The sequence below is a fragment of the Sprattus sprattus genome, assembly GCF_963457725.1.
Source record: "Sprattus sprattus genome assembly, chromosome: 2".
NCBI classification, from domain to species: domain Eukaryota; kingdom Metazoa; phylum Chordata; class Actinopteri; order Clupeiformes; family Clupeidae; genus Sprattus; species Sprattus sprattus.
In genome coordinates this window covers 21,594,144-21,620,747 of record NC_137921.1, presented here as the reverse complement: position 1 = coordinate 21,620,747, position 26,604 = coordinate 21,594,144, and the positions used below count along the sequence as shown (strand labels likewise).

At 41.7% G+C, this 26,604-nt stretch overlaps 5 protein-coding genes across 5 annotated transcripts in view; 1 reads left to right on the top strand and 4 right to left on the bottom strand.

The window, feature by feature from the left end:
- Positions 1-1,320: 1,320 nt before the first annotated feature.
- LOC308360303 (gap junction Cx32.2 protein-like) lies at positions 1,321-2,058 on the bottom strand (the record flags this gene model as incomplete). Its single annotated transcript, XM_080832128.1, has 1 exon — positions 1,321-2,058. One exon carries the CDS (start codon positions 2,056-2,058, stop codon positions 1,321-1,323), a length of 738 nt encoding a protein of 245 aa, XP_080688254.1.
- Positions 2,059-4,245: 2,187 nt separating this feature from the next.
- On the bottom strand, positions 4,246-5,094 carry gja13.1 (gap junction protein alpha 13.1; the record flags this gene model as incomplete). The annotated part of the gene is made up of 1 exon (XM_080859084.1): positions 4,246-5,094. One exon carries the CDS (start codon positions 5,092-5,094, stop codon positions 4,246-4,248), a length of 849 nt encoding a protein of 282 aa, XP_080715210.1.
- Positions 5,095-6,419: 1,325 nt separating this feature from the next.
- Positions 6,420-8,383, bottom strand: gja11 (gap junction protein, alpha 11; the record flags this gene model as incomplete). Its single annotated transcript, XM_080831770.1, is given in 3 exon segments — positions 6,420-7,339; positions 8,241-8,367; positions 8,369-8,383. Coding segments are annotated over 3 exon segments (1,062 nt in total).
- A 180-nt stretch (positions 8,384-8,563) lies between these two features.
- Positions 8,564-11,142, bottom strand: hsdl1 (hydroxysteroid dehydrogenase like 1; the record flags this gene model as incomplete). The annotated part of the gene is made up of 4 exons (XM_080832332.1): positions 8,564-9,371; positions 9,581-9,808; positions 10,368-10,813; positions 10,923-11,142. 4 exons carry the CDS (start codon positions 11,140-11,142, stop codon positions 9,300-9,302), a joined length of 966 nt encoding a protein of 321 aa, XP_080688458.1. The 3' UTR covers positions 8,564-9,299.
- Positions 11,143-11,878: 736 nt separating this feature from the next.
- tbc1d32 (TBC1 domain family, member 32) overlaps positions 11,879-26,604 on the top strand; it is a gene marked incomplete at its 3' end in the record, with an annotated part of 55,153 nt that continues 40,427 nt past the window's right edge. Inside the window, exons 1-15 of the mRNA XM_080831792.1 lie at positions 11,879-11,994; positions 12,444-12,633; positions 13,071-13,232; positions 13,630-13,807; positions 14,690-14,761; positions 15,395-15,520; positions 16,413-16,491; positions 16,772-16,875; positions 17,120-17,181; positions 17,613-17,802; positions 18,260-18,319; positions 21,225-21,327; positions 23,302-23,439; positions 24,432-24,521; positions 25,256-25,398. Coding sequence (XP_080687918.1) covers positions 12,479-12,633; positions 13,071-13,232; positions 13,630-13,807; positions 14,690-14,761; positions 15,395-15,520; positions 16,413-16,491; positions 16,772-16,875; positions 17,120-17,181; positions 17,613-17,802; positions 18,260-18,319; positions 21,225-21,327; positions 23,302-23,439; positions 24,432-24,521; positions 25,256-25,398 — 1,662 coding nt within the window. The 5' untranslated portion in view covers positions 11,879-11,994; positions 12,444-12,478. The remainder of the gene's footprint in view (positions 11,995-12,443; positions 12,634-13,070; positions 13,233-13,629; positions 13,808-14,689; positions 14,762-15,394; positions 15,521-16,412; positions 16,492-16,771; positions 16,876-17,119; positions 17,182-17,612; positions 17,803-18,259; positions 18,320-21,224; positions 21,328-23,301; positions 23,440-24,431; positions 24,522-25,255; positions 25,399-26,604) is intronic.

The following is a 26,604-nucleotide window of genomic DNA, read 5'->3' as shown; positions in this document are numbered from 1 at the left end:
TGTGTCAGACTATGGGGCTACAATCATGCTAAGTTACATGTGGATCGGTGAAGTCTAAGTATTTGATATGATACGCTGACGAAAAATCTGTGAACTAGCTCGCTAGTTTTAAACAAAAACATTTGGAATGTATAAAATTTAAGTTTGAAATGCCATCAAAGTCTCAAGCCACCATTTTTATGAGGATACAGTTTCTGCAGTAAATGAGGCACACACTCAAACTCTAAAAGAACATCACATGGATGATAAGATAATGAGTATGATAACACTGAACTCCTTGACTGCAGTGAGATCATCTTATAGCTCCTGGAAATCACTTAAGCTAAGTCGTTTTGGATCTGGCCAGTACAGAAGTGGGGGGGTGGTCACCTTCCCACCAGACAGCCAATCTATGGTGGATATACTGGGTAACCATGGCTGCCATTGTGTCACCACTTGTGGGCACTACACACTGATGGCGTGAGATGCTAATGTATGAACAGCTATGGGAATGTAGATGTGACCATTGTATAATCTGATAAGAGTGACACAGAAAGAAGAAAGTTGCTAACTAATGGGCTGTTTTATTTAAGAAATATCAAATGACAAAACAAAATATTATAAATATAACAACACAAAACAATGTATTTGCATCACAATTTTCGATTAACATTGTTAAATGTCTGAATATTTGAGTAATTGTTTGAAATGTTACATTTTATTTACAATTAATGATTACTGTTTAGTAGTGATCATGACAACAAGGTGCACACAAACTGAAAAAAGGTATTCTAATGTGTGAAAGATAATATTTCTATTTGAATATCAGCAGAATGTTGGCTAAATTGCTAGGCAAATCAATATTTGACTTCATATGTGACTTTTCTTTCAGACCTTCATAAGGAACAAAGACTTTCTTCTTTGTTTCACATACAATTTAATTTATAAATACAGTAGTCTTGCCTCTCTAAATAGTCTCATCATATTATCAACATAAACAAAATAATCTTGATGCCACCAGCTACAAAACCATGTGTTTCCTCAATGAAAAACAGACATGTGATGCACAAGGACCATTATTATTACTCGAAACCTGTCGACAGACCAAAAATGTGAAACAAGACATCCCATGAGGTAAAAAACAGCAAATAAATACATTAATCTTTAAATTGTTCATTCTATCCATTCTCTTCTTATCCACATTAATCCTTTTTTGGATACCCAGTTGAGTAAACAAATACATGTAAATCGCTGTCTCATTCAATACACTATATGTGATGAATGTTACTGTGTCGGCGTTGCCTGCATTCTCTTGTGTGACCACTGAAGTCGAGTGCAATGTTACATTTTCCCTGCACTGTAACCTGACATAGCGATCATCTGCTGTGCTCCACTGTAGTTGGGCTTCTTCTTGCAATTTCTGCACAGCAGGTAGAAGATCTCCACCACCGTCAGCAGCAGAGACACACAGGACACCGCCAGCATGAAGATGATGAAGATGGTCTTCTCTGTGGGCCGTGACATGAAGCACTCCACCTTGAAGGGGCAAGGGTCCCCTTCGCACTCTATTCGGGGCACGAACACAAAGCCGTAGACGTAATACTGGCCCACGATGAATGCAACCTCTATAATAATCTTAAACACCAGGCTGGTCATGTAGCTGCCCAAGAGGCTGCCTCTGATGTGAACTTTGCCTTTGTCATCCGTATATTTTGGCATCTTTAACCCTTGCCTCCCGGCTTCCTTCTGTAACTTCTCCCTGAGTTTATCCTCCTTGTGCACCATGTGTATGACGTGACCCAGGTATATCAAGGTTGGGGTGGACACAAAGATTATCTGCATCACCCAGAGTCGAATGTGGGAGATAGGGAAGGCTTGATCATAGCACACATTTTTGCAACCAGGCTGTTTTGTGTTGCAAACCATCTTGGACTGCTCGTCACCCCAGACTTTCTCTGCGCCAGCCCCCAGCACCATGATCCTGAAGACGAACAGAACGGTCATCCACACCTTCCCAATGACGGTGGAGTGGGATTGCACCTTTTCCAGTAAACTTGACAGGAATCCCCATTCTCCCATTTTGTCTGATATACTAGGCTTTCCTGTTTGAAGGGAAACAAAACAAAATGTATATTTAGAGAAACTAGGGAAGAAATCACAGGCAATAGCTCACAGAGAAATATTGTGCTGTGATAAAGATGTATGGAGGAAGATAAGGTTTGCTTAGATGGTTCTGTCTTCATCTCATTAAAATGCTAATTAAATGCCCTAATACTATCCTATTGCTGCACATCCTAACATACAGTAGTCTTTGGAATAGTCAGGTGAAATAATGACAACTATTTACATGGGTTACACGGGTTTGAAATTGAACAGATATGCTAAAACAAGTTTTCTGCTCTAAGAGAAACATCTGAAAAAACATTTTATTAGAACATACCATACAACTATCATTATTTGTATGTTTGTTAGCATTTATTAACTCAAGACCAACACGTACAGTACATTTTACCATGTATATTGAAACTACTTATCTGTGCGTGTCATCTTAATTAAAGGTACACATAACACTTTTCTAAAACCTTCAACAGCAAAAACATGAAACCCCAAGAAAAAATGTATAAGTGTTTTTTATACCAGACTCTCGGTCATCTTCATTTTCCCACACTGTCTGTTCCTTGCTACACAGGTAAATTGAATACATCGATTCAACAATTCAACTATAATGACACATATTTTAAGTATCCTAGACATAAGAGCTATATGGTGTAAGAAAAGCAAAGACGGCATGAAGGAAATGAAGAAAAATGTAATGCCTTACCTTATGATCTGCTTGCTTCCATCAAAAATCTGACACTGCAGTCAGATGCCCGAATGATCAAATGTCCGTATCTGTTGTCTACCTTGAACTTTACCTAAGAAGTTGCACAAGTCCTGCGCACAGGCAGTCTGTCACGTTGACATCTACAAATGATAAATCAGAAACACGAGGAAAAGGGTCTGTGTCAAGAGTATGTGTACCTACACTAGTCAATGACTGACAGCGCTGAGATAAGCAAGAATTTTGCCTTAAATCAGAGATTTTAATTCTACATCAGTCAGAATAAATTAGGTTCTAGTGAACGCATTAAAAATGGTCTGGCCTTTAGAACATACCTCTCAGAGAACCCATTTTTATCACAGTGGATTTCTTTATTGTATATAGGCATATGTTTTTATAATATTAGTTATTAAAGCAACCATTTGCTACTTTTTGAGATTTGTATTGTATTAACAACTACATTTGGCATAATGTTTTAATTATATTTGATGGAATATGGTCATGTGAATTATGCAATATGTAGTTCTGTTGTTTGGGTAGGAACACTTAAAGAGGTCTTCACAGCACAATATTACCAAGAATATTGCATGCCAGCAAGCTTTTATCAGTGTCATCAGTGCTGTTGGTAGTATTTGCAAGGTTTTTGCATGTTTAGGCAGGCAGTTAACTAGTTTTAAACCAACACTCCATAATGCTTTATGTGTTTTAGCTATTACATGCAATGCTATGTATTTTAATGCATGCCATGTTTGAAAACAATATCCTGCAATGAAACATATTTCTTTGTTGTGCTTCTTTGCATATCACCATTTTTATTGTATCTGAGATTTTGATTATTACAAACATCAACGTACAAAAACGTTTTTGAACATTATTTTGTCTTCTAATTAACGTGGTATTTTTAGATATCTACTATACTGATTTATTTGAAAGTTTGAAAGATTTATTAGACCATGTTCAGGTGGATTGATCTCCATATGTTCATTTAAAAAGGCTTCACAACAGAACTCATATTGGATGTTTTATTTATTGAAAACAGTATCACATTATACTTTCAAACTTACACAGATCACCATAAGGTTTCATTTTGAATGTTTATACAAGTTCTACATCGTAACAACAACTAGCATAATAGTTCCAAATTGACACAGATCTAAATTTTATGTTCCAGACATGATCTTGTGAGTTAAATACAAATACTGTGCAAAAATGTTACTTACACATGTTTAATAACTTAAAACTGATTTACAACAGGCAGCATATAATCAAAAATACAAGGCTTTATTAACACTAATACCAACAATCGTCTTACATCTCAGTGATATCATAGGGACTAAGATACAAAATAAAGTCTCTTCTCAAAGAAGAATAGATACAAAATTCAAGACATCTTGTGGTGATAAACTCATACGTACATAACACATACACACACATTCACATAAACTTCAGTGACGCTCCATCAGCCTCTTCTCCTCCCTGGCCCCATCCAGGCTCCCTCCCAGGCTCTGGCCGTCAGTAAAGTGCGTGTTAATGTTGTTCTGTGCCACGGTGTCCACATCCGCATGGGGGGTCCAGCTGGGTGGGGGTGTGGTGCTGCGGAGGCCTTGGTTACGGCCGCCACGGCGACACCTTACCTTGGAGCAGAGCAGGTAGAAGAGCTCCACCACGTTGAGCAGCAGGGACAAGCAGGCCACAGCCAGCATGAAGATGATGAAGATGGTCTTCTCAGTCGGCCGGGACATGTAGCAGGCCACCGTGAACGGGCAGGGATCCTTGGAGCAGGAGAACATGGGCATCATGACGAAGCCGTATAGGTAGTACTGGCCCACGATGAAGCCGATCTCCAGGAGGATCTTGAAAAAGAGCTGCGTGAGGTAGCTGCCCAGCAGCTGTCCCTTGATCTTCACTTTCCCTTTGTCATTTGTGTATTTGGGTGCCTTCACGTTCTCCTCATGCTTCACGATCCGCTCCCTCAGCTTGTTCTCCTTGGAGATGATGTGCATGGCGTGGCCAAGGTACATTAGGGTCGGGGTGGACACAAAGAGGATCTGCAGCACCCAGAAACGGATGTGGGAGATGGGGAACTGCCAGTCATAGCACACGTTCTCGCAACCAGGTTGTTGCGTGTTGCACACCAAGTTAGAATGTTCATCCCCCCACACACTCTCTGCCCCGGCTCCTAGAACCATGATCCGGAACAAAAAGAGGACGGTCATCCATACTTTCCCGACGACTGTGGAGTGGGAATTGACTTGTTCCAGCAGCTTTGAAAGAAATCCTAGATCTCCACCCATTTTCTGTGATGTTCAGTTTCTCCTATGTAAAAACAAACAAAATAGAAAGACGTTGGTGTGGTATCAAGTGCTGCTTATAGAGCAGTACCAAAGTACACACTTTTTGAATGTTAATATATCTAACCTTAAAAGAAGACAGAAATAATTCTACAATACACAAAAAAATAAGAATTAGAGATCTCCATTTTTATGAGAAAAAAACCCTCAGTATCAATAAAAGCTTTTAACAAATCCCTTACAGGTATTTAACCTGAAGATCAGAATCGATTTTGACAGTTGCTTTTGTAAATATCATATATTTGCTGAAAATGTTAACCCATGGCTCCACTATTATGGGATAATGAGAGACAAGACAGAACAAGACAGTAAAAAAAGAACAATAATCACTAAACTTTAATTTTCTTCATGTAGATTCTTTTCACATTGTCAGTGGTCAATAGTAATATGATTTCCTTTAATTGTAGAAATCAACAAGCTTCAATTACCAGTGAATAAGACAAGTAACATTTTTGGTATCTTACCTTGAGCTGAAACCAACTCTTGCCTCCTGAACAACTTCCAACCCAACTAATGACCTGCTGGGGTTGAACCTTGAGTTTTTGGCCCCTGTGTATATTGCGAAATACCCCTGGATATGGCTAACCGCAACGTCTGATCAGTAAAAGAGAGGCTGGATTTTGAACGTAGTTGTTCACCAGTCATTCAGTTGACTATAAATGATTGACAGAGGGGCACGTATGTTTTCTTTTTTTCATAAAGCCAAACCACTGGTATTTATCTATACTCTTTATCTCAGCAGGATAACAGAAAAATGAATGTCATTTATGAGTTTTGGACCGCAGGCATTGATTAAGCAAACTGTCACTCACTTCAGCACCTTTGGATTAGTAATAATGTGCTCTGTGCTGTACAGAGGTTCACTCATGGCCTAACTACCTTCGTAAGCCTTGTCACTATTCAGGGTGCTTTAACAGACTCTGTAACGGACAAAGAGTCCTTAAAATAACACTTGCACAGCCAATGAAGGTTTCTAGTGAAATCACACACTCAAGGTTTATAATCAATCAAATACATGAGTTTTATTTGAAACACACAAGATTCCCCACACAAATCTAACAAAGAAAAAACTGTTATGTCTGCTTTTATGCAATCCTAGCTGCTAGAAAACCAAAAAGGCTATGTTGACAATCCACTGTAAGCCACTGAGACATTACCCCTGGACACACTCAAGCCAGACACTCGACCCCTCTCAGCCAATGTTTAAACTGGCCAGGGTGCATGGGAGATCCCTGTGTTTGCAGAGGCTGCCCTAGTTGCAGGCTGGATCAGATGTGTACCTCCTCCATGTTGGCGCTGTTGTCCTCAGACGCCACACTCTTGGTCACCTGCTCCTTCTTCTGTGGCTCCCCCTCCCTGTTCAGCCAGTTCTCGATCACCTGGTCCTTGGCCTTGAAATCCTGGTGCTCCAAAACTGGAGTGATAGCCGTGACCGTGTAGTCCTGCCGCCGGTTCAAACACTCCTTGACCTTCTTGACGGTCAGGTAGCCCATCTCGACCACGTTGAGAAACAGTGAGACGCAGGCCACCACCAGCATGAACCAGATGAAGACGGACTTCTCTGTGGGCCTTGACAGGAAGCAGTCCACCTGATGCGGGCAGGGGGACTTGCTGCAAACGTAGCGTGCATCGAGGGTGAAGCCGTAAAGGTAGTATTGGCCCAGGATGAAGGCCACCTCCAGCAGAATCTTGATAAAAAGGCTGATGATGTAGCTCCTCAGGAGGCGTCCGCGGATGCTCACCTTTCCATTGTCCTTGCTGTACTTGGGCACCTTGTAGCTCTTCAGGAGGAACATGTTCATCTGCTGATCTGGGATCTGCTTGCTCATCTGGGCGCGGACCTTTTTCTCAACGTGGACCACGTGCAGCACATGGCCGAGGTAGACCAGCGTGGGCGTGGAGACGGACAGGATCTGCAGCACCCAGAAGCGCACATGCGAGATGGGGAAGGCATCGTCATAGCACACATTCTCGCAGCCCGGCTGCTCGGTGTTGCAGACAAAGTCCGACTGCTCATCGCCCCAGACCTTCTCTGCTCCGGCTCCCAGGACCAGTATGCGGAAGACGAAAAGGACAGTCAGCCAGATTTTCCCAATCACCGTGGAATGGGACTGCACTTTATCTAGCAGCCGGCCAAGGAAGTCCCACTCACCCATATCCAGTTTAGCTGTTTTAAATGTGGAGGAACCTGGAGGGGTTTTGAGGGGAGAGAGGGAAAGAAGAAGGGGAGAGGGAGGCATATCTTCAGACACAGAAAGAAAATGTTGTGATTTCAACAAATAAGGGACTGCAACTGGGAACACAATGACCTACAATCTCATGTTTACTTTACTTAGAGGGTTCTGTACTTGAGCTCTGTCGACTGATGACAGTATCAGTCTGTTGCACCAACACATTTCTGCTGATTGATGAAACCAGGATCCACAACTCTATCTCGTTTTAAGAACAGCTAGTTCCTGTGTAAATCAAGGCTTTAGTCTTGATGAAACCCAAACATTTCTTTATACGGTTAACATTATCTCCAACTTCACAGAAACTGCCAAGGGATTTGAAATATTTTACAAACCATTTGAATTAAAAGTATATTTGAAAGTAAAACTCAGTTTAAAAAGCAAAAAGTGTGGCCATTTTTTAATTAGGATGCATAGTAATACATGTCGATTCTTAAGTATCCAGTACATCTCCCTCTTGGCAGTCCAGTTGATTGTGTTGTAGGGTATGTAGATGACTTTAATCCAAAAGGGAAGGGGTGCTAATTTTGCTACTTTTATGCGAAAACAAGCTCTCACTTGATCCACTTTGGTTTAAGCTTGAGAAATGGACATTTAATGAGTTATTGATCTACTTGGCTGCATATTCAACAATCTGTTTAAAAACATTAATGAACATATGGCTTGAGTAACATACATATTCTATATAAATATATATATATATATATTTCAGAGCCTAAAATAGTTACCTGCTGCTGTGCTACCAAAACACTCAAACACAGTTGTTCATACAACTATTTACAGCTGTAAATGTGTAAAAATTGTCATTATTATAAACACTGTTATGCACTGGTTTGCAATATTTGGAGTTACACTTACCTAAGAGAGAAATGTGAGTGCCAGGTCTTGGCACAGGCGATCTCAGTGTGGCAGCAGGACCTCGAGGATGCAGGGAATAAAGTGACTCCAACTTTTCTTGCAGTGGCTCCAGCCAAAACAAAATATAAAACTACAACTCCCATACCATGCTTGGAGCCATATTTGTAAATTTTCATCGCTTTATCACAAATTGCACTCTCAATGGAACATAACAAAACAATTCACATCCACAACACATGTGAGGCATCAAACTTTTTTATTGAAGTTCTTCAAATACTCATGACAGAAGCACAGTAAAGATAGAGTTACCTTCCCACCAGTCTGCTAGGGATCTTTTGCATTTAGCAATCTACAAATCAGAGCCTCTCTATGAAATTATTACTGGTATCACATTATTACACCATTCCGCTATAAATATAAAATTGTTATTAATTTGTATGGCACTGCTATTTCTATTCATGTGAAGTCAACCCAAGTCTGTCTCCAAAAATAGTTGTTTATAACACAACTGAATCTATGTAGATGATTCAAGTCAAACCAACTTCAATAATACAGTTTCTCAAAGAAACCACAGTCAATCCAAAGAAAATCTACTTGATCATTCTTTGAAACGATTTAGTCATCTAAAGAGTGAAACACTCTTCCTTAAATCGTTTAATCAATTCCCACAAACCACATCTACAGGGAAATAAACACGTCACCTCCAAGGAATGGTCTCTGATGCCAAAGGTATTTTGTGTATATTTTTAGCATGAGAGAAAATAATTGTTGTAGTACAGCTGTAAATGAACACTGAATACTAACACATCCTTAAGACATAAATCATAGTGGGTTTAAAAATAGATATAACGCGTCACAACAACCTCTATGAAAAGATCCATGATGAAGAAAATGAACGTTTTAGCTTCTCCTTTATGGAGATATTTCTTCACCAGAATCCATTTGACTCAGCTCTCAAATGTGTTCATAAACTTGAGGGAGGTTTAAACCTAATGGTTCAGTGCAGCACAATAAGGAGAATCATGCAAGGTCATCCGAGGATGGGTGGAAATGTCTGTGTCAGGCTGCAGTAGCCAGCATATGGGACCCCAACATCCACATCCACTCAGGCATCCAATGGGCCAGTCCAAGCTGCAGGAAAGTGTAAGGGAGGAGAGGGAGGAAGAGAGAGGGGGAAAGAGAGAGAGGAAAAGAGGGAGGAAGAGAGAGAGGGGGAGAGAGAAAAAAATAAAAGAAGCAGAATAAGATTCCTTTCCAAAAAGCATAAACCCAACCCATTTGTTACATGTCTAAGTGGTCAAGGTATGTGTCTGTGGTGCCTTTTAACAAATGCACTGTACCTGGACTGAGTGTGGCCAGTAGCCTGTGGTTCGGTGAGTGATGCCCAGGGTAGACACCGCATGCCGGGCGTAGACCTGAGCTGAAGGAACTAGCCAGCTGCTTGTCACCACCTGACCCCCCTCATCGGGCCCCTGCAAGGCCACGCGCCAAGGGACCAAGCTCTGGACAAAGATGCCCCGGTGGCCATACTCATAATGTAGTGCACGGCTGAATTGGTCCAAGTAAGCCTGTCAGAAGGGGGTACAACACAGTAATGAGAAGCAGAGGCAATCTACAGGGGTTTGTGTCTAGACTTCAACAGCAAACAAGGGTTTGTGCTTGGCTGTCCTTGCCTGTCCCTTGAAAAGTAAAAAAATAAATAGTTTGCACCTTTTGCGTTCAAACTCTTCAAGCTAATTTGAACCTAGATTGCTTTTTGGAAGTTTAGAAGGGTATTGCCCTTGCTTCTATGGGAATTCACGCTCTGTATACATTCTGTGGCGTGAATAGAATGTTTGGAATAATGACTCTGCAAAGGGTGCCACTCAAATGTGCACGAGGTGAAAGGAAAGCAAATGGCCGTTATCTGTGACTTATCTGCCTCTGAATCTGCCTCTGAATACTGCGTTGGTGCACTTGGTCAAACAAAAATGCAACAATAACTCATGAGACATGATACACACTCAACATAAGATGTTTCATCAAATAATTTGGAGAAGCTGTTGTTTGGACAGTTTGTTACATTAGATTAATACGATTTAGAGCAATGGCTATTTTCTGTGACTTTAATCTGCTTCTGAAACTGACCGTGGATGCTGCGAGAGTGGTCTTGTCTGGGATTGGTCGGATGCAGGCCCCCGAAGAGATGTTCACCACCGCCCCTCTCCTCCTTTTCACCATCCCAGGCAGGGTCAGGCGTGTCACCAGGCTGGCTGCCGTGATGCTCCTGTTCAGCAGGTCCCATAGCCTCCCCTCTGACAGGTCAGTGAAGCTCTGACTGAGGTCCAGAGAGGTGTCTAGGCTGTTCACCACAAAGCCTACCTCCTTGTCCCTAATGGCGTCCTGGATGGGTTTACAGACCGACTGACCGTGGCAGAAATCTGCCTCAACCAAGATGGCCTCCACACCATAAACCTCAGAGAGGCCCTTGGCTGTGCTGGAAAGAGTTCTGATGTCAGGGCTGATCAGAATGATGTTGATGCCATGCCTGGCCAGCTCCTCGGCATATGCTATTGCCACAGTCTCTGATGATCCTATATGTCAAAAAACAATAAAAGAAAAACAGATTCATATAGATACATGCTATACACCCAACATGAAACACATGTCATCAAGTCAGTTTGAAAAACAATAATCTCTCACCATAAATGACAGCCCATTCTCCATATGACCGCACAAGGTCTCTGTTATTGAAAAGTCGAGGTATGAAATGAAGCCTAAGCAGCCCATAACAGTCCCGAGCTACAATGGCTGCTTTCCTGGCTGTATACAATGCACCGACCAGAGCTAGCGCCTCTACATAACAATTGCAGGACCGCGCAATTTCTCTGTACAAAAGGTCAAAGCTGTCCACCGCAGCCATACTCGTCACGAGTTTAGGTTTAACTAAGTGGCAAGCTAGGAAATGTAAACACCAGAGTTTCTACGATGTTAAGACTATGTTAAGTCCTATAAGCTCATCAACCGAACACTCAACATATACGTATTTCAATATCGAATTAAAACAATTGTTATAATGTAAGAAATATTAGATGACAAACAGTAGCTACAGTCCAGAGAGGCTTACACATCGATGCCGGAAGAGATCTGGGTACAACGAACCACGTGACCTTTAGATGACATCTACTTAAAGTCGCAGACAGTAATAGCGCCATATCAAACAGTTGTAATAACTATTATCCCACACAGTTCATTGCAGAATCATTGTTAGTTTACCGTATTACGTCACTGTAATGCCCTTCTTCGCTTTGAATGGCTTTCTTAATTCAACTTTTAGCATCTAAGTTGGACAGTTTGGAGTTTCCCATAGTGCAACGTGCCATGCTGTTTCCATAGAGACTGCAGTTGATACAAGCCAGTGGTACCTGAAGCAAGCTAATGGTACCTACTAGTGTCCAGGTCTTCTCGCCTTTGAAGTAGTCGTTGCTCGCTGACATTCAACACAGCATCAACATCTGACCTTGTTGCTCGGAACGTCCTATCTTGGCTGTCCGTTATAGTTCGTGTTACAAGTTAGACAGGGAGAAAATAAACTGGGAGAAAATAACTAGCTAAGTGGCTAGGATAGCTGCACATATTTAGAGCTAAATAACGTACCCTATCGGTTAGTTGCAGGTTAATTATAGTAGTTGCAATCTGGATCCTGATATTTGCTTGCCAGATTAGTTGAGTCGAGAATCGTACTTACTAGATGCATCGAGAAAGCAAATGTTTGGTAGGTGGCTAATGGTAAAATGCTAACGTTATCCTTCCTTCGTTTGTAGCAGCACAAACATAGGAGTGACATAGGGAAACTTTCTGTGTCTGATCTGTAGTCCTCTGCAGACTTCTCTATAATGTAAACATGCAATTACATGGTCAGATAATACAAACTGATAAGTCAGTTAGATCCTAGATATAAACTTGCTTAATGTCCTGACCAATATGGTTGACTGTCTGATACATTAGTGATGCTTATGAGGTTAGACCATCTGCAAATAGAAATTGTGTTGTACGTCTAGAAACGTCTTGGAAGAACCTTGTCTACCCATCTTACAATCTTGTGGTCTCACCATCATAGCATCTACAGCAACCTGCAACCCACAGTCCCCCTATTCTATGTCCAAATGGTTTCACATTGTTAATCTCTTTTCCTTTCTTTCTTTTTGCATTCATTTTATGCAGAAAGCCTATTGACTCCTTAGCATCAGGCAGAGGCAATGTCTCAGTTCTCGGTGGAGGATGAGGCGGAGCTGCAGTCTCTCCTCAGGCAGCTGTTGAAGACCACCAAGGACCGCATCTCTGGAGCCCCGTCTGTCGAGTGCGCTGAGGAGATCCTGTTGCACCTGGAGGAGACTGACAAGAACTTTCACAAGTGAGAGACACTGGCAGTGAAAGCATTCAACTTTTACAAATGTGAGAGATAGCCTGACAGTTTAAGCCAGAGCACCCATTAAAGCATACATGCATGAGGGGGAAGAAGACCATGAAACCAACTGTGCTGTGTAGTACATTCATTATTTTCTTTAACGCCAGTAAAGTATAACTTGGATCCTGTATTTAAAAAATGCCAAATCATTCACAATCTTTTAATTAGTTCATGCAAAACTTTCATTCATTTATACAAGGGCTAATACATTTATTGAGGTTTTTAATCATGGTGTTGTTGGCTGCTGTTTGCCTTTAAAAATTGAAGTGTCTTGAATGTCTGACACTCTCATTTGGCTCTTTTTAATTTGTCCCTATCATCTGAGGGTTTATTTGCTTGGCTCGGGAAGCATTGATTTAATTTCTTCTCTGTCTGCGATCCAGCTACGAGTTTGTGAAGTACCTGCGTCAGTATGTGGACAGCAGCCTGGGCGCTGTGATTGATGAGGAGACCGAGAACTGTGCCAGGGGAGATGGGCATGCCATCGGCACGGGCCAGGACACGTTAGTGCACGCTGTGACGAGGAAGACCAGAGAGTCTGTGGAGTATGGGATCTCATTCAGTCATTCACAAGAGCTCAAGAGTTCAAAGGCTATGGGGATACTGTAATTGGATACTGTCTGGCTTTAATTTGCTTTAAAATTGTATCTGAATAGTGTTGCAAGTTATTATTATTTCGAAACAGGCTTTTACAAAGTTATGAATGTGTTTTGAGACAAAGAGGTAGACATACCCTGACAAAAGTGCATAAAACAAATATTAAGTTTATGGTTGTGTATGAAGTACATATTGTGCCCATACATATTCATGATATATTTATTGATGTTTCTAACACATTTTAGACAAGAGAATACTTATTGTAAACGTATTATGGCATATGAATATACAGTATATATTTTCTGCATTGTGCATCATGGCCTTATTCTTGGTGTTTTGCTGTAGATACAAAGAGATGATGCAGACCCTGAAGAACACCATGATGGTGGTGGTGGAGTCGCTCATCAACAAGTTTGAGGAGGACCAGCTGAAGAAAGAGGAGATGCACAGGAAGAGCCAGCGCGAGCAGTCCAGCAGCCATTACACAGACAACTGCTCCGACAGCGACTCTTCCTTCAACCAGGTGTGTCTGTCGCTGCCCTGTGCACAGCTTCTCTCACAGCAAAACTGGAAATATCACTGAAATATACATGTATTTGCTATTAGCTTCTAGATGTTAATCAAAGGCGCGTATACATTGGCCTTTTAGGCAGTGAGGCTGAAGCTCACCTGATGCACATATAAAGGTTGTGATATCTGCATTCATATATCGCAATGTCTCATAACTCATAAGTCACTGACTATACTTGCGAATTACTGCTTTCAGGTTAGCAATGTTTTTCTTGTTTAAAGCTTTCCTGATGCAGCATTATCACAGAGATTATTCTACATAAACCTAAAAAGGCCTAGTAATGGCTGAATTGAAAATACTCTTTAAAAAGAAACCTTGATAAAATACTAAATATATGCGATATAAAATACTGTACTGAAAAACGTGATTAAAATGTATAAAACATAAACAAGCGAAATAGAGGTCCTCAGTGCAGAGAAAGATAGATTGTTTACAACAAGCCAAACTAATGCACAATTCCTCCAATACAGCCTCAGTACCCTTCATATAAAAAGTCATGGTGTTCAAGAGGCACTGTTTCTGAACGGTGTTAGTGTTTGCTAACATGGGATAAAGACGGGGCCTCACATCTCAGGCAGAAAATTCAAAGCATGGTCATCAGGCAAAAACTCATACCAATTGAAACATAAAACTTAAATGGGCAGCTCAGTTGCTTAAGGACATTAAACAGGATGTATAGATAATATGCTGACCTAAAGGTTCAGAATCTGTCGTCTCTGTGTTGCATTGCAGAGGCGGCTCTTTTCTTCTGATGGAAATGTTTTGCTCACCTGGTCGTAGCCTAGTTGTTGTAGATGAACTGCTGACTTGACACATGCTTCCTTCCCCCCACAGAGCTACGCCTTCATAAAGCACGAGCAGCTGCAGGTGATTGCTGACAAGCTGGATCCGAGTAGGCCAAAGGAGGTATGCCGCCCTGTGCCATCATCACTTTCTCTGTGTTCTGTTATTTTTTTTTTTTTTCTCTGAGCGAAAGCTCTATGCTGGTATTCTGTTTGGGGCACTAGACTTTGTGTGCTCTTATCTTAAGCATATGCGTTTGTTTGCATGTTTCTGTTAATGGTTTTGACTGCAATATAAAGCATAATGCGTAGGCTTGTGAGTTTGTCTGTGTACTGATGTGAAAATAAGGCTTTATTAATGTCATGTAATGTTCTATTGTGAGATTAACCTGACAAGGAAGTGAAGTTGGTATTGCAGTGAGATAATGTTTGGGATTGTGTACGTGTCCCCTTGGACATCTGTCCTTAGCTAACCTGTTGCCTGTTTTGGGTCATTGTGAATAGCCCTATAAATGATAAGAGTTATTTTGTTTGGAAGCTTCTGTTGCTCTCTGCTCCTCTCTTCCTCTTACCTCATCTCTGCTATAAGGAAGACGTCTTTTACCTTTGGATTATTTTGGCTAAGATTTATTTTATGTGTCTAATGCTAACTGGGTGGTAATAGATCTATTTTTGATATAAACCGCTGGATTGGAGATTGTCTGGTAAATTCAGTGTGTGTGTGTGTGTGTGTGTGTGTGATTATGGGTGTTTGCAGGTGCGCTGGGAGGCCCTGCAGTGTCTGTGCTGTGCTCCCCCCTCTGACGTGCTGAGCTGTGAGAGCTGGAGTGGCCTACGCAGGAACCTGTCTGCAGCCCTTGCTGACCCTGACCCCGACCTGAGTGTATGACACACACACACACACACACACACACACACACACACACACACACAGACCACTCTCACTGACCACGATGACTTGATGTCTGACACACAGCCATAGACAGCCACACACAGCCGCAGCGTTTCAGTCTAGTTGTAAATGGCAATCTACTCTAACCTTCCAAATGACCCCCTTTATAACACACAAACACACACGCACACACATACACAGCTGATCCTGATTGCCACCTCCCACACACGTTCAACACGCACTCCCCTACCACCTCCTGACCTTGTAAGGCCTTTAAACACACATGCACACTTGTGCGTACACTCTCACTCTCATGCACGCTTGCATACACACACACACACACACACACACACATACATGCCTCACATAATTATTTCTTTGTTAACCGTTTCACACTTGCAACATTCCCAGCATTTTAGGACTTTAGCATAGCAGTTTTGAAGCCTTATGAAATCTGTTTACTGTTCACAGTTACCGGTGGAAATTGAAAAAAAAAAAACATTCATCATTATCCCAAGAAAATGGTTTGGTAACCTTGTTGTGGGAAATGTATAACAGAACAAGAAATTAATTTCCAGTCGGTTTCTTGCATATTTGCAAATGTGTGAAATAGTTTGTGTTCACAGTAGTTGCTTGAGGTATGTGTATGTGTGCATACTCCCACACAGACATTTGTAAACCCCTGTTATATCAGTCAGTATTATTCAAGGCTAGTACAGTTAAAACAGTCTGAATGCTTGTTTTGATATTATACATTTTGATACATTTTTCAATAGAAGTGTGTGTGAGAGAGTGTGTGCCAGTCTGTGTGTGTGTGTGTTTATTTGTCGCCACCCTGTTCTGAGTGTTGTCTCCTGAGTGTTCTTTCCTGTGTCCTTCACAGGATAAGGTCTTGCGATTCTTCGCCAAAACATTCTCCTCCTCCCCGCTCAACGTCACCAGGGAAATTTACACCAGCCTAGGTAATCAACTCACTTAAAACCTGAGGGGCCTGTTTTCCTGCATGCCTCTTGACAACAGCTCAGGGTCTGGAGAATTTCAATGAGATGTGAACATTTAAAAAACAAATATAATTTCAGGCATAATCCCCGTCTCGTTTTTGCTTCCTAGTCCATAAGCTCTTTTGATTTTTCTTTTTCTAGATCCATCAGAGGCTCTGTGCTGAATAAAGATCATTTCATTTAATGGCTGTTATGACCTTGAACGTTTTTTTCTCTCTGCTTTGCCTTTTAAAACGAGTAGCTAAAAGTTTGGAGAATGACTTTCTCTACCACAAAGTGAGCTTTCCTGTGGCCTTGGAGGCCATGGATGCCAACCGGCAGGATGTGGCACGCCTTCTCAAACAGGTAGCGTCTCAGAGTCTGGGTTCCACTCAAGCATGCCCCAGCCATGCTAACTCACGGCACTAGCTGATATGTGTGTGGTTTTTGAGAGCCCAAAAAAAAGAAAGCACACAAATTGATAAATAAGTTAACATATATAAATTTCCTGTTCCAAGCCGTGCAATTTTGTGATGTGCATATTCCTGTATGTAATGCAGTGTGAAAAAGCAAGCCCCTATGTCAACTATCTTATTTTCTGTCATTACAGATGCGCTTAATGAACGAATTTCAAAAGGAAGTTACCTCATTCTGGATACGCCACCCAGAGAAGTGAGAGCCCTGTCCTACACCCTTCCTAAAAGAGTTAGAACCACCTCACTGAGACGGCCCTAACTCTAACTTCACAATTTGAATTCAGTCTAGCACTGACCCAAACTGCTGAAAGCAGCAGAGAGAATGTGGCACTTGTTTAGCATGGCTGCCAGATCTGCACCATGCAAGTTAGCTGTTCATACCATTTAAGGGCATTTTCTGTAAGAATCAGGCATGCTGTGATACATGACCCCTTCAGTTTTCGTTGTCCATCAAAACATTTGGAGGGAAACTGAATAGGTCTTGTATCATTTCAGCTAATCTCCTTAAATCTTAATAACACAGAGGTGTGTTTGGCATGTCTTTTTTTTCTTGCCTAAAATAAAACTAATCTTCCATATCATGCTGGACTAATAGGATGAATGTGTTTTGGTACCTGTCCTGTGCAGGTATATGGAGGAGATTATTGAGAGCACGATGTCTCTGCTGTCTCTGTGCTCAGAGCCTGGCCTGGGCCCCCACCTGGGCCCCCACGGCTCAGAGCCTGGCCATGGCCCCCACGGCTACGAGAGAGCCCTGGAGCCCCTCCACCTCCTCGCCCTGCTTGACACCAAGGCCACATGGTTCAAGAAGTGGATGGTGAGTTTTGTGCGTCAGTTTGATGTTTTGGTCTAGCAAGTCAACTCCCTAGATACGCAGAAACCAAACAAATACCCCCAACAGCCCTGTTGGAACTGCTAAAAGCCTGCCAACATGCTGACTGGTGTCTTTTGGCGATAGAGATACTATCCTCGATGGCTATGGCTTCACATGACCATATACCATCAAAATTAATTTGAAGATGAGACCAAAGCTAGCTGCCTATAAAAGGATACCTCAAGAAATGGCAAATAGTTGCAAAGTGTTGTTTACATTTTCTGCCATCCTATCACCTAATTTTATACAACAACTCCACTCAACAACCAATCTCTACATGTTACATGGAAGTGAATGTAGAGGAACGTGTTTATAGAGCAGGCATGAACTCCGAGTGAATGAGCTCAAGGGAATTAAGCCAAGTCCTCTCTTACCCCCTCTCCCTCCCCTTATCTTTCAGCATGGCTACTACAGCCGAACGGTGGTCCTTCGGCTCCTGGAGAGGAAGTACAAGTCAGTGGTGAGTAATTAGACAGAGCAGTGGTGGTGGTGGTGGTGTTGGGGGGGCTGCTGTGACATGCATCAGCAAAGTGAGGATGTGATCATATGACGGGCATGATTGCCTCAGGGATATTGCTGTCAAGTGTTTATTTCCGTATTTAGTCAAACAGCTTCACAGGGAATGTTTTATCATCACTGCTAATTTTAGCCCAGCGCTTTTCTCTGATGTTTCTTATTATTTATATTGTGGTTAATGAAGTATTGTAGCCGGTGGCAGGTTACATTACAATTATTGTGCACACCTTAAGCTATTGATAGAAACTTAACACTTCTTAGGCACTCTGAAATTCAATTTAATGAAAAGTGCGTTTAAAATTATTATTATTATTCTTAGTGACTGTGTATATTAGTCAAATGGGTGGAGGTTAAAATTCACATCTTTTTACCAGTTTATGATCTCCATCTGTCTAATCCACGTATGAAGACATTAGATATTAAATCGTGTAACTTTAAGTTGGTATTAAGCATTGAGTTCTACACAATGTAAGCTGAATTGATATACAGTACAGTGCCCTCCACAAATATTGGCACCCCTAGTGAATATGAGCTAAACAGGCTATAAAAAAATATGTCTTTGCTGTTAATCCTCTTGGTTTTTCACTCAAAATATTCACAAAAATCTTACCTTTTCATTGAAGTAAAATTATTGGAAGAAAAAAAAACTGTTGACATTAAATAAATATTTTTCCCCAAAACATGTGTGCCACAATTATTGGGACCCCTAGAAAAATCTTTAATTAAAATCTAGCTGAAGTATATTTCCAGTCATATTTTACATTTTTAAGTTCACCTGTTTGATAAGGAACTCTTATGAGGTCAAACATGACTTCCAGTTCCACTGGCGTACAAATAAGAGGTGACACAGGCCAAATTCCATTAGTCATTCATCACTATGGGAAAGACCCAAATAACACAGTGACGATGTGCGACGAAAAGTTGTTGAGCTGCACAAATCAAGAAAACACAAGACAACTCTAAACAGTTGAAAATACCCATTTCCACTATCATGGAAATAATTAAGAAGTTTAAAGCGACAGGAGTTGTTAAGAATCAGCCTGGAAGAGGACGTGTCTGTACATTGACCCCACGCACTGTGAGGGGGATGGTTCTACTGGCAAAATAAGCTCCAAGGATCACAGCTGGAGAATTGTAGAGGTTAGTTGAGTCTTGGGGTCAGAAAGTCTCCAAAACTACCATCAGACGCCACCTACATCACCACAAGTCAACAACAAACTAAAGCCCCTACAGTTTGCCAAATGTAAGTCAGACTTTCAATGGGACCAAGTTATATGGTCAGATGAGACCAAAATAAAGCTTTTTGACAACAAACATCAAAGGTGGGTTTGGCGTAGACAGAAAGATAGCCATATAGAAAAGCACCCCATACCCAACGTGAAGTATGGTGGCGGATCTTTGATGTTGTGGGGCTGTTTTTCTTCCAAAGGCCCTGGACATCTTGTTAGGATACATGGTATCATGGACTCCATCAAATACCAGCAGATATTAAATGAAAACCTAACAGCCCCCTCCAGTAAGCCTTAAAATGGGCCGTGGTTGGACCTTCCAGCAGGACAATGATCCTAGGCACACCTCAAAATCAACACAAAAATGGTTCACCTACCACAGAATAAAGGTTTTGCTATGGCCATCACAGTCCCCTGACCTAAACCCCATAGAAAATCTCTGGGATGAGCTGTAGCCAAGTCTACAAACGTTGACCTCAGATTCTGAAGGATCTGAAGAGATACTGCATATAGTAATGGTCTCAGATACCGTGCCATGTGTTCACTAACCTCATCACGCATTATAGGAGAAGACTCAGAGCTATTATCTTGGCAAATGGAGGCTGCACAAAAAATTACATTTAGGGGTGCCAATAATTGTGGCACACATGTTTTGGGGGAAAATATTTATTTAATGTCAATGTTTTTTTTTTCTTTTAACAATTTTACTTCAATGAAAAGGTAAGATTTTTGTGTATATTTCGAGTGAAAGACTGAAAGGATAAACAGCAAAGACATATTTTTTTTATAGCCTGTTTAGCTCATATTCACTAGGGGTGCCAATATTGGTGGAGGGCACTGTATGTATTGAGTTCTACACAATGTTAGCTGAATTGATATACAGTATGTATTGAGTTCTGCACAATGTGAGCTGAATTGATATACAGTTTGTATTGTAAATACATGTCACTGCAAATTAGTCAGCGCACTGGTCCGAGGGTTCAGGTGGTTGTGTGGGCATGTTGCGGGCACACCCATAGCACAGTATGATGATCCTGAGAGAGATGAGATTCTCTCTGCTATAGCGGGTACACACTGTTCTTGGGCGTCGGCCAGTAACCATCAAAGGTCCAGGTTGTTTGTTGGCTAGACAACTATATGATTCACCTTTAGCCCTGCACTCTATACTGTAAGGACAACCCCTTTTTATTCCACTGAAGAATTTGAGTCTTAAGTTGTTAACCCTGAAACCTGATGTCATTCAAAGAGGTGTAGTGTTTGAGGGTTATTGAACTCTGACCGTATCTTTCCACCGTACATAATTGTTTTGTCCTGTAACCCGGCAACTACCACATGACAAATAGTTTTTTATAAAATGATCTGTGCTGTATTAGAGGATGACCAAGAAGATGAGCCCAAAACAAACCCAAACATACCTCGACCTTTGGCCTCATGGTTACAACCACAACACAGCAGGGCCAAGATGCTATCATTCTATAATCTATCTCCTGTATTATTGTGTACATAAAAGCCAAATGTTCTTTGCACTTTCACAGGGCTCTTCACAACATACAAAATTAGAGGTCTCACATTCACTCTGTCTCTTTGTCTCTTTTTGTCCCTCTCCCTCTCTGTCCTTAGATCGTGGCCGCCGTGCAGCAGTGCATTCACTACTCTGAGAGTTCCGACCCAGCTGGGGACGAGACCACGGACCTCACCTATGCCATGGAGCATCAGCAGATCAGTACGACTCGTCCCACAGCTAAACCAGTATTCCATCACTCAGAGCCCAAAATGTAGTCGAGTCTTTAGCTTCTCCTCACCCACCTCACCCGTTCAAATCATGACATTAATGAAATGACAGTAATTTTTGAAAAACAATCACACAAACAATTGCAGTGTTTACAAGTTTGGTTTCAGGAGCCAGATGAGTAATGCTGATCTAGAAATCACAAGATGAAAGAGGTGCACTCAGTGTTGAGTTCAGCAGAGTTTAATGAAGGCTGTACAGCGCGTAACCCTGCCTGAGTTTTGCTGAGAGTGTCTGTTGGCAGAAACATGCAGCCTGAAGATGTCCTTTGAATTGCAGTGTTTATGGAGCAAATGGGATATTATTCCCCTAAGCCTGTGCTGCAGTCTGTGATTAAAAGCTTTCTCCAAAGCGGCCTGCATCATCTGAATCCCAGAGTTCCCTGGTTCTTGCTGTAGCGCAAGTGTTTTCTCACCTGCTGTGCAGCAGTGACAGAACTACACAGACACAGACACACACAGACACACATACACAATACACAATACACAGGCATCCCTCTCTGTCACCTAGCCCAGAGTAACTGTGGGAGGAAAAAGTGCTGAATAAGTGGAGCTAAGCTCCCCTGCTGTGGCCATCTTGTGTATTTATCAGTCCCCCGCTGTCTACCCCCCCACCCCCCCATGGCCTCCCTCCAGTCTCCTCTCGCTTCGGCCCGGAGGTCGTCCTATCTGTGGACGATAAAAAGAGAGAGGAGACGCGTGGTTTTATTCAAATGAAATCAGATTGTAGAGTGGGAAAAGGGGAGTTGAAAGAGAGAGAGAGAGAGACGGGAGAAGGAAAAGAAGTACACCACTCTTGAATTGAAAAACAAGATACGAAAACTAGTGGAGTGCGCCTGTGCGTGTGCATGTGTGTTTGTGGAGCTGACACTGTCATGTTATGTAAGCAAGCAGGTAGCAATAATCTATACTTGTGTCAAGTTATTCAAGGACAAGATTATGAGTGTACTCAGGCTTGGTGTGTCAGGTTGTATCAAGGCCTTTCCTGGCTCTATCTCTGCTGAAAATAATAATTAATCAAATGGGTGCAGGCCAGGAAGATCTTATCTTTGTGTCTGTACTCTTTGTCTCACTTGTTTAGCCAAGGCTAGGCTTTGGTGAATCAGACGACTCTATTTTTCCCCCAAAAGAAGCATTTTCAAAATGACCATGAAGTAGAATTATAAGTGTCTCATTTTAGCGGAGATATCAATTACTTGTACTTGCTTCTACTTCATTAACTAGAATTACTTCATGTGAGCAAAGCTGCTTTTATTAGTGTCTCGTTTTGATTTAGTTCTCCTTTAATTACGATAGAAGGGATTAATATACATTGATTCCTCAAATCTTCCTTTGTGATTTCAACAATTTAAGCATTGACTGAACAAAGTGTTGGCTTACACCAACAATGGGGCAACTAGAAAGTCTCCTAACTTAAAAGCAACATCATGTTGTTTTTTCATGTGTAATTTTGTAGGTCGCTATCAGTGTAAGATCATTTTGTTTCTTACTTCCTGGCTCTGTGGCTCATCTGCCCTTCTTCTTAATGTTATACTACTTTTATATTACTTCCTTAAGTGAGGGGGTTCTTCGAGGTGTGCCATGATGTACTCACCATCCTGGTATCTAAGCAACAGCTACCCTGATTTTGTCCTAACCACTTTGATGGATGCCCTCCTTGTTGCTGAGCTTGAAAGAATTACTGATAACTTCTCTGTTTGCCTAGATTGTGGGAAGCTGCTGGATACAGGCACTGGCCCCACACTACATGAATTAAACTAATTCCGATCAGGCCCTCTCTCTCTCTCCTTCCAAATCAGTATTTCCCAGCATTTCTCTGGAGTTGCTTGAACAAAGCCGTAGAGGTGTCCAGTTAATGATCGGCCTCTTATGTTTCAACCAGGTATTTGTGTGTATTGTGTCTCCCCAGGCCCTGTTCAGAGGATGCTCTACACAGGAAGGGAGCTGGAGTATGTGTACTTTGTGCATTCGCTGTGTGTGCTCGGTCGGCTCCTCATGTACACCCACGGTAGAAATCTCTTCCCCATCCGTGTCAAGAACCGAAAAGGTAAGGAGCGAGAATTAGGCCATAAGTTTAATTATACACAGGAGCAAATATGAAATTCCTTGTGCTATTGATTGGAGACCTCCAACAGTGGCCAGACCCTTTTACTGTCACATGCAAGCACGCCTACTCTTAACAACCCAGTCCAAGTTATATTACAGTACAGGGTGCACTACAACCATCCTACCGTTACTTACAATACAACAACAACGACAACAAAGGGACCTTTGTGAGCTCTGCACTGGGGTTGTAGAGTGGGCACCTTCCTTCTTCAGTGTTTCTTTGAATTAGGCCCATGGTACCTTCTGAAGGTTCAACAGTAATGTCTGGTGTCTCAGATCCACCCTCCTCTATACTCACAATGGCATAGGGCATAGCATAAGTGAATACCAGGGACAGGGACAAACATCTTGCTCTAAAAGGCCCCATTGCCCTGTAGTATCCCCTACAGTTCACATGCCCACTTTCGACCTGGCCCATCCACAATCAAATCGAATCAGCTCGAACCAGTTTCAGTGAATGCTGTTTTTCTATATTAATTACATGGACTGGTAACAGTGTTAGTGATCAGTTACTGATACAAGGACCATTTAGCTTAATATGACATTCATTTCCTTTGGTTGTCAAGATGGGTTGGTCAGAACTTTCCAATTGCAGTTTTGATGAAGCTGAAAATGTTACAAGCATAATCTTAACAACCATCTGACCAAAGCAGCAAGTTTCAGATTGATCATTAGCTGGGTCAGTCATCATTATAGTGATATTAGTGATTTTAAGGAAGTATTGTTCTGTAAGAAGTTATTTCCCTCTTCCTCCATTGAAGTGAACATTAATATTGAATCCATTGTATTTATTTCATATTTTAAAAACCATTGAAGATGTTAAATACTGTGGCGTTGTAGCGCCATGGTACCAATAAGAAGACATGTTAATGACTGTGACCTGTGTGTGGAGCACAGATAGTTGACTGCAGGATCACAATCTTCTTGTTTCAGATCCTGTTACGCTGACTGACCTGGTGGTGACATTCATCAAAATAATGTACCAACACCCTAAATGGGCCTTTGATGATGCCACTCTCACAGGTGTGTCTTTTGGGTGTCAACCCCTACACACACACACACCAACCCTGGTTCACCTAAAGGACCTTGCCTATAAAAAAGTGGCCCCCACCCCTTGACCCCCCGGGAGTTACCACCCGTCATGACCATTAAAAATACTAATTAGTTCTGGTGAAAAGGCCAATGAGTAATAGGTAATCTTTTGTCAGTTTATGGTGGTTCCTTCTCTGGAAGTGTCATAGCAGATATCCTCACCCTCAAGGCCTGGTCTGTGTTATCCGGTACAGTCACTGATACGATGTTTTTTAGATCTCCAGCTGATTTAAGGCAGATTATTTCATTCCGTTTCGTTGAGTCATGAATGATGTGCTGGAAACAGCAAATGTCCAGTGTAAGGACTTTCTTATGCCCTCAGTTTTAAGAAGAAGAAGCATGGCCATTCTGTTTCAGAAAAGATCGGTTGCACTCCCTAACCTTTAGTTAGGATTTCAACCTAAGGCAAGGCTTTGACACTGGCATATGACATATTTATGGGGTACACTATCAGTTTACGGGGGCCTAAGTCTTCACCTTAGAACAACAGAAACTCCCAGAAAGTATGACTTGTCACTTTGGCGTTTATGTATGAAGTTGAATTTGTTTGGGTGATTCTCTGTGTGTGTACTTTCTATGTGTGATTGGCTTCTGCTATCTTTGATTCATCTCCACATCTCTCCCTGCATGCGTGTGTGTCTCTGTGAATTTGCCTCCTCTGGCAGACTCTCTCTCACCAACGGCTCTGGTGATGGAGGTTCTGCGAACACTGTGTGAGCGTGTGGAGTGTGCGGTGGACTGCCTCTACCAGCCACCCGTGCTGGAGGTCCTCTTGGTCCCCATCATCACCCTGCTGAAGGGGAGACAGGTGTGACGCATCACCTGCCCTCTACCTGTCCACACCACACCGCACCACATCCCGCCTACCCTCACGCCAACATTCAATGCAGAGGGCAACACAAAGAAGGGACTCAAGCCACTCCCTTCCCAGTCAATTCCATGTAATCTGGCATACTGTAAAACCATAGCCATTATACAATTTTAGGAGGTGTAAAACAGTGCTGATATATTTGACATGTGGTAAGAAAAAAATCAATAAAATAGGGCACAGAGTATATTTATCTCATGAAAGGATTTTACAGTTTCTGCCCAACCTATGTCACACCAGTGGCTGAGGTCAGGGTTTAAGTCATGCAAATGTTTTAGATAGACCTTATTTCTTGTCATTGTCACCAAAATCCTCATATCCTTGCAGCCATCTTGGCAAGGCCTCTGGGCACATATTTTGGGCCAAAAAGATCAGGCCTCTACCTTAATGAATGGGCAGAGATCTGTAACTCCACATAGGATGGTCGAACAGACTATTGAAGTCATTGAATACAGCATGTTTTTCTCCAACCTTTCTCCAACCAACCTTTTCTCCAAAAAATACTTTATTCTTTGGGTTGACTTGCACATGCCCCAAATTTTGCAGGTTGGCTTTTGCTATGGTAACAGTAGAAATAAACAGAAGGTTCATGTGAGGTGAAATGTCAGTGATGCCGTTGCCAACTATGTAATTGGCTATTTAAGTCAATGAGTCATAGTAGCTCAGACTTGCCCTTTGTGTCTTTAGTAGAAAACATATCTGTCTAAACTTTCGCAAATAAAAAAACACTGAGATTTGTTTAAATTAACCTATTTTAAGGCTGCAGTGTTAAGGGTCGAAAATGTATCAACTCAATGTGAGTGATTGATTGATAGATCCATCACCTGACTGATCGGTTGATTTATATTTTGAATTATCTATACAGATGCCTTATAAACTTCTCAGTAACCTATTTTAGCAGTCCAAAAATCACCAGTCGTTCACAACAAATGCACTCTCAAAAGTGAGGCCTAGTCCTACCCCTCCTGTTTTGATACATAAACAAATAAACAATCAAATAAACAAATAAACAAACAAAATAACCCCACAGCGATCCATGTTCACCTATTTCAGTTGTCTAAATGCGTCCCTTTTACTGCTGTTCGATGTGCATCGCATCTTAGCTGCTCAATTTCACCTTCATCCTTTTTCCAATCTAACCCCCCA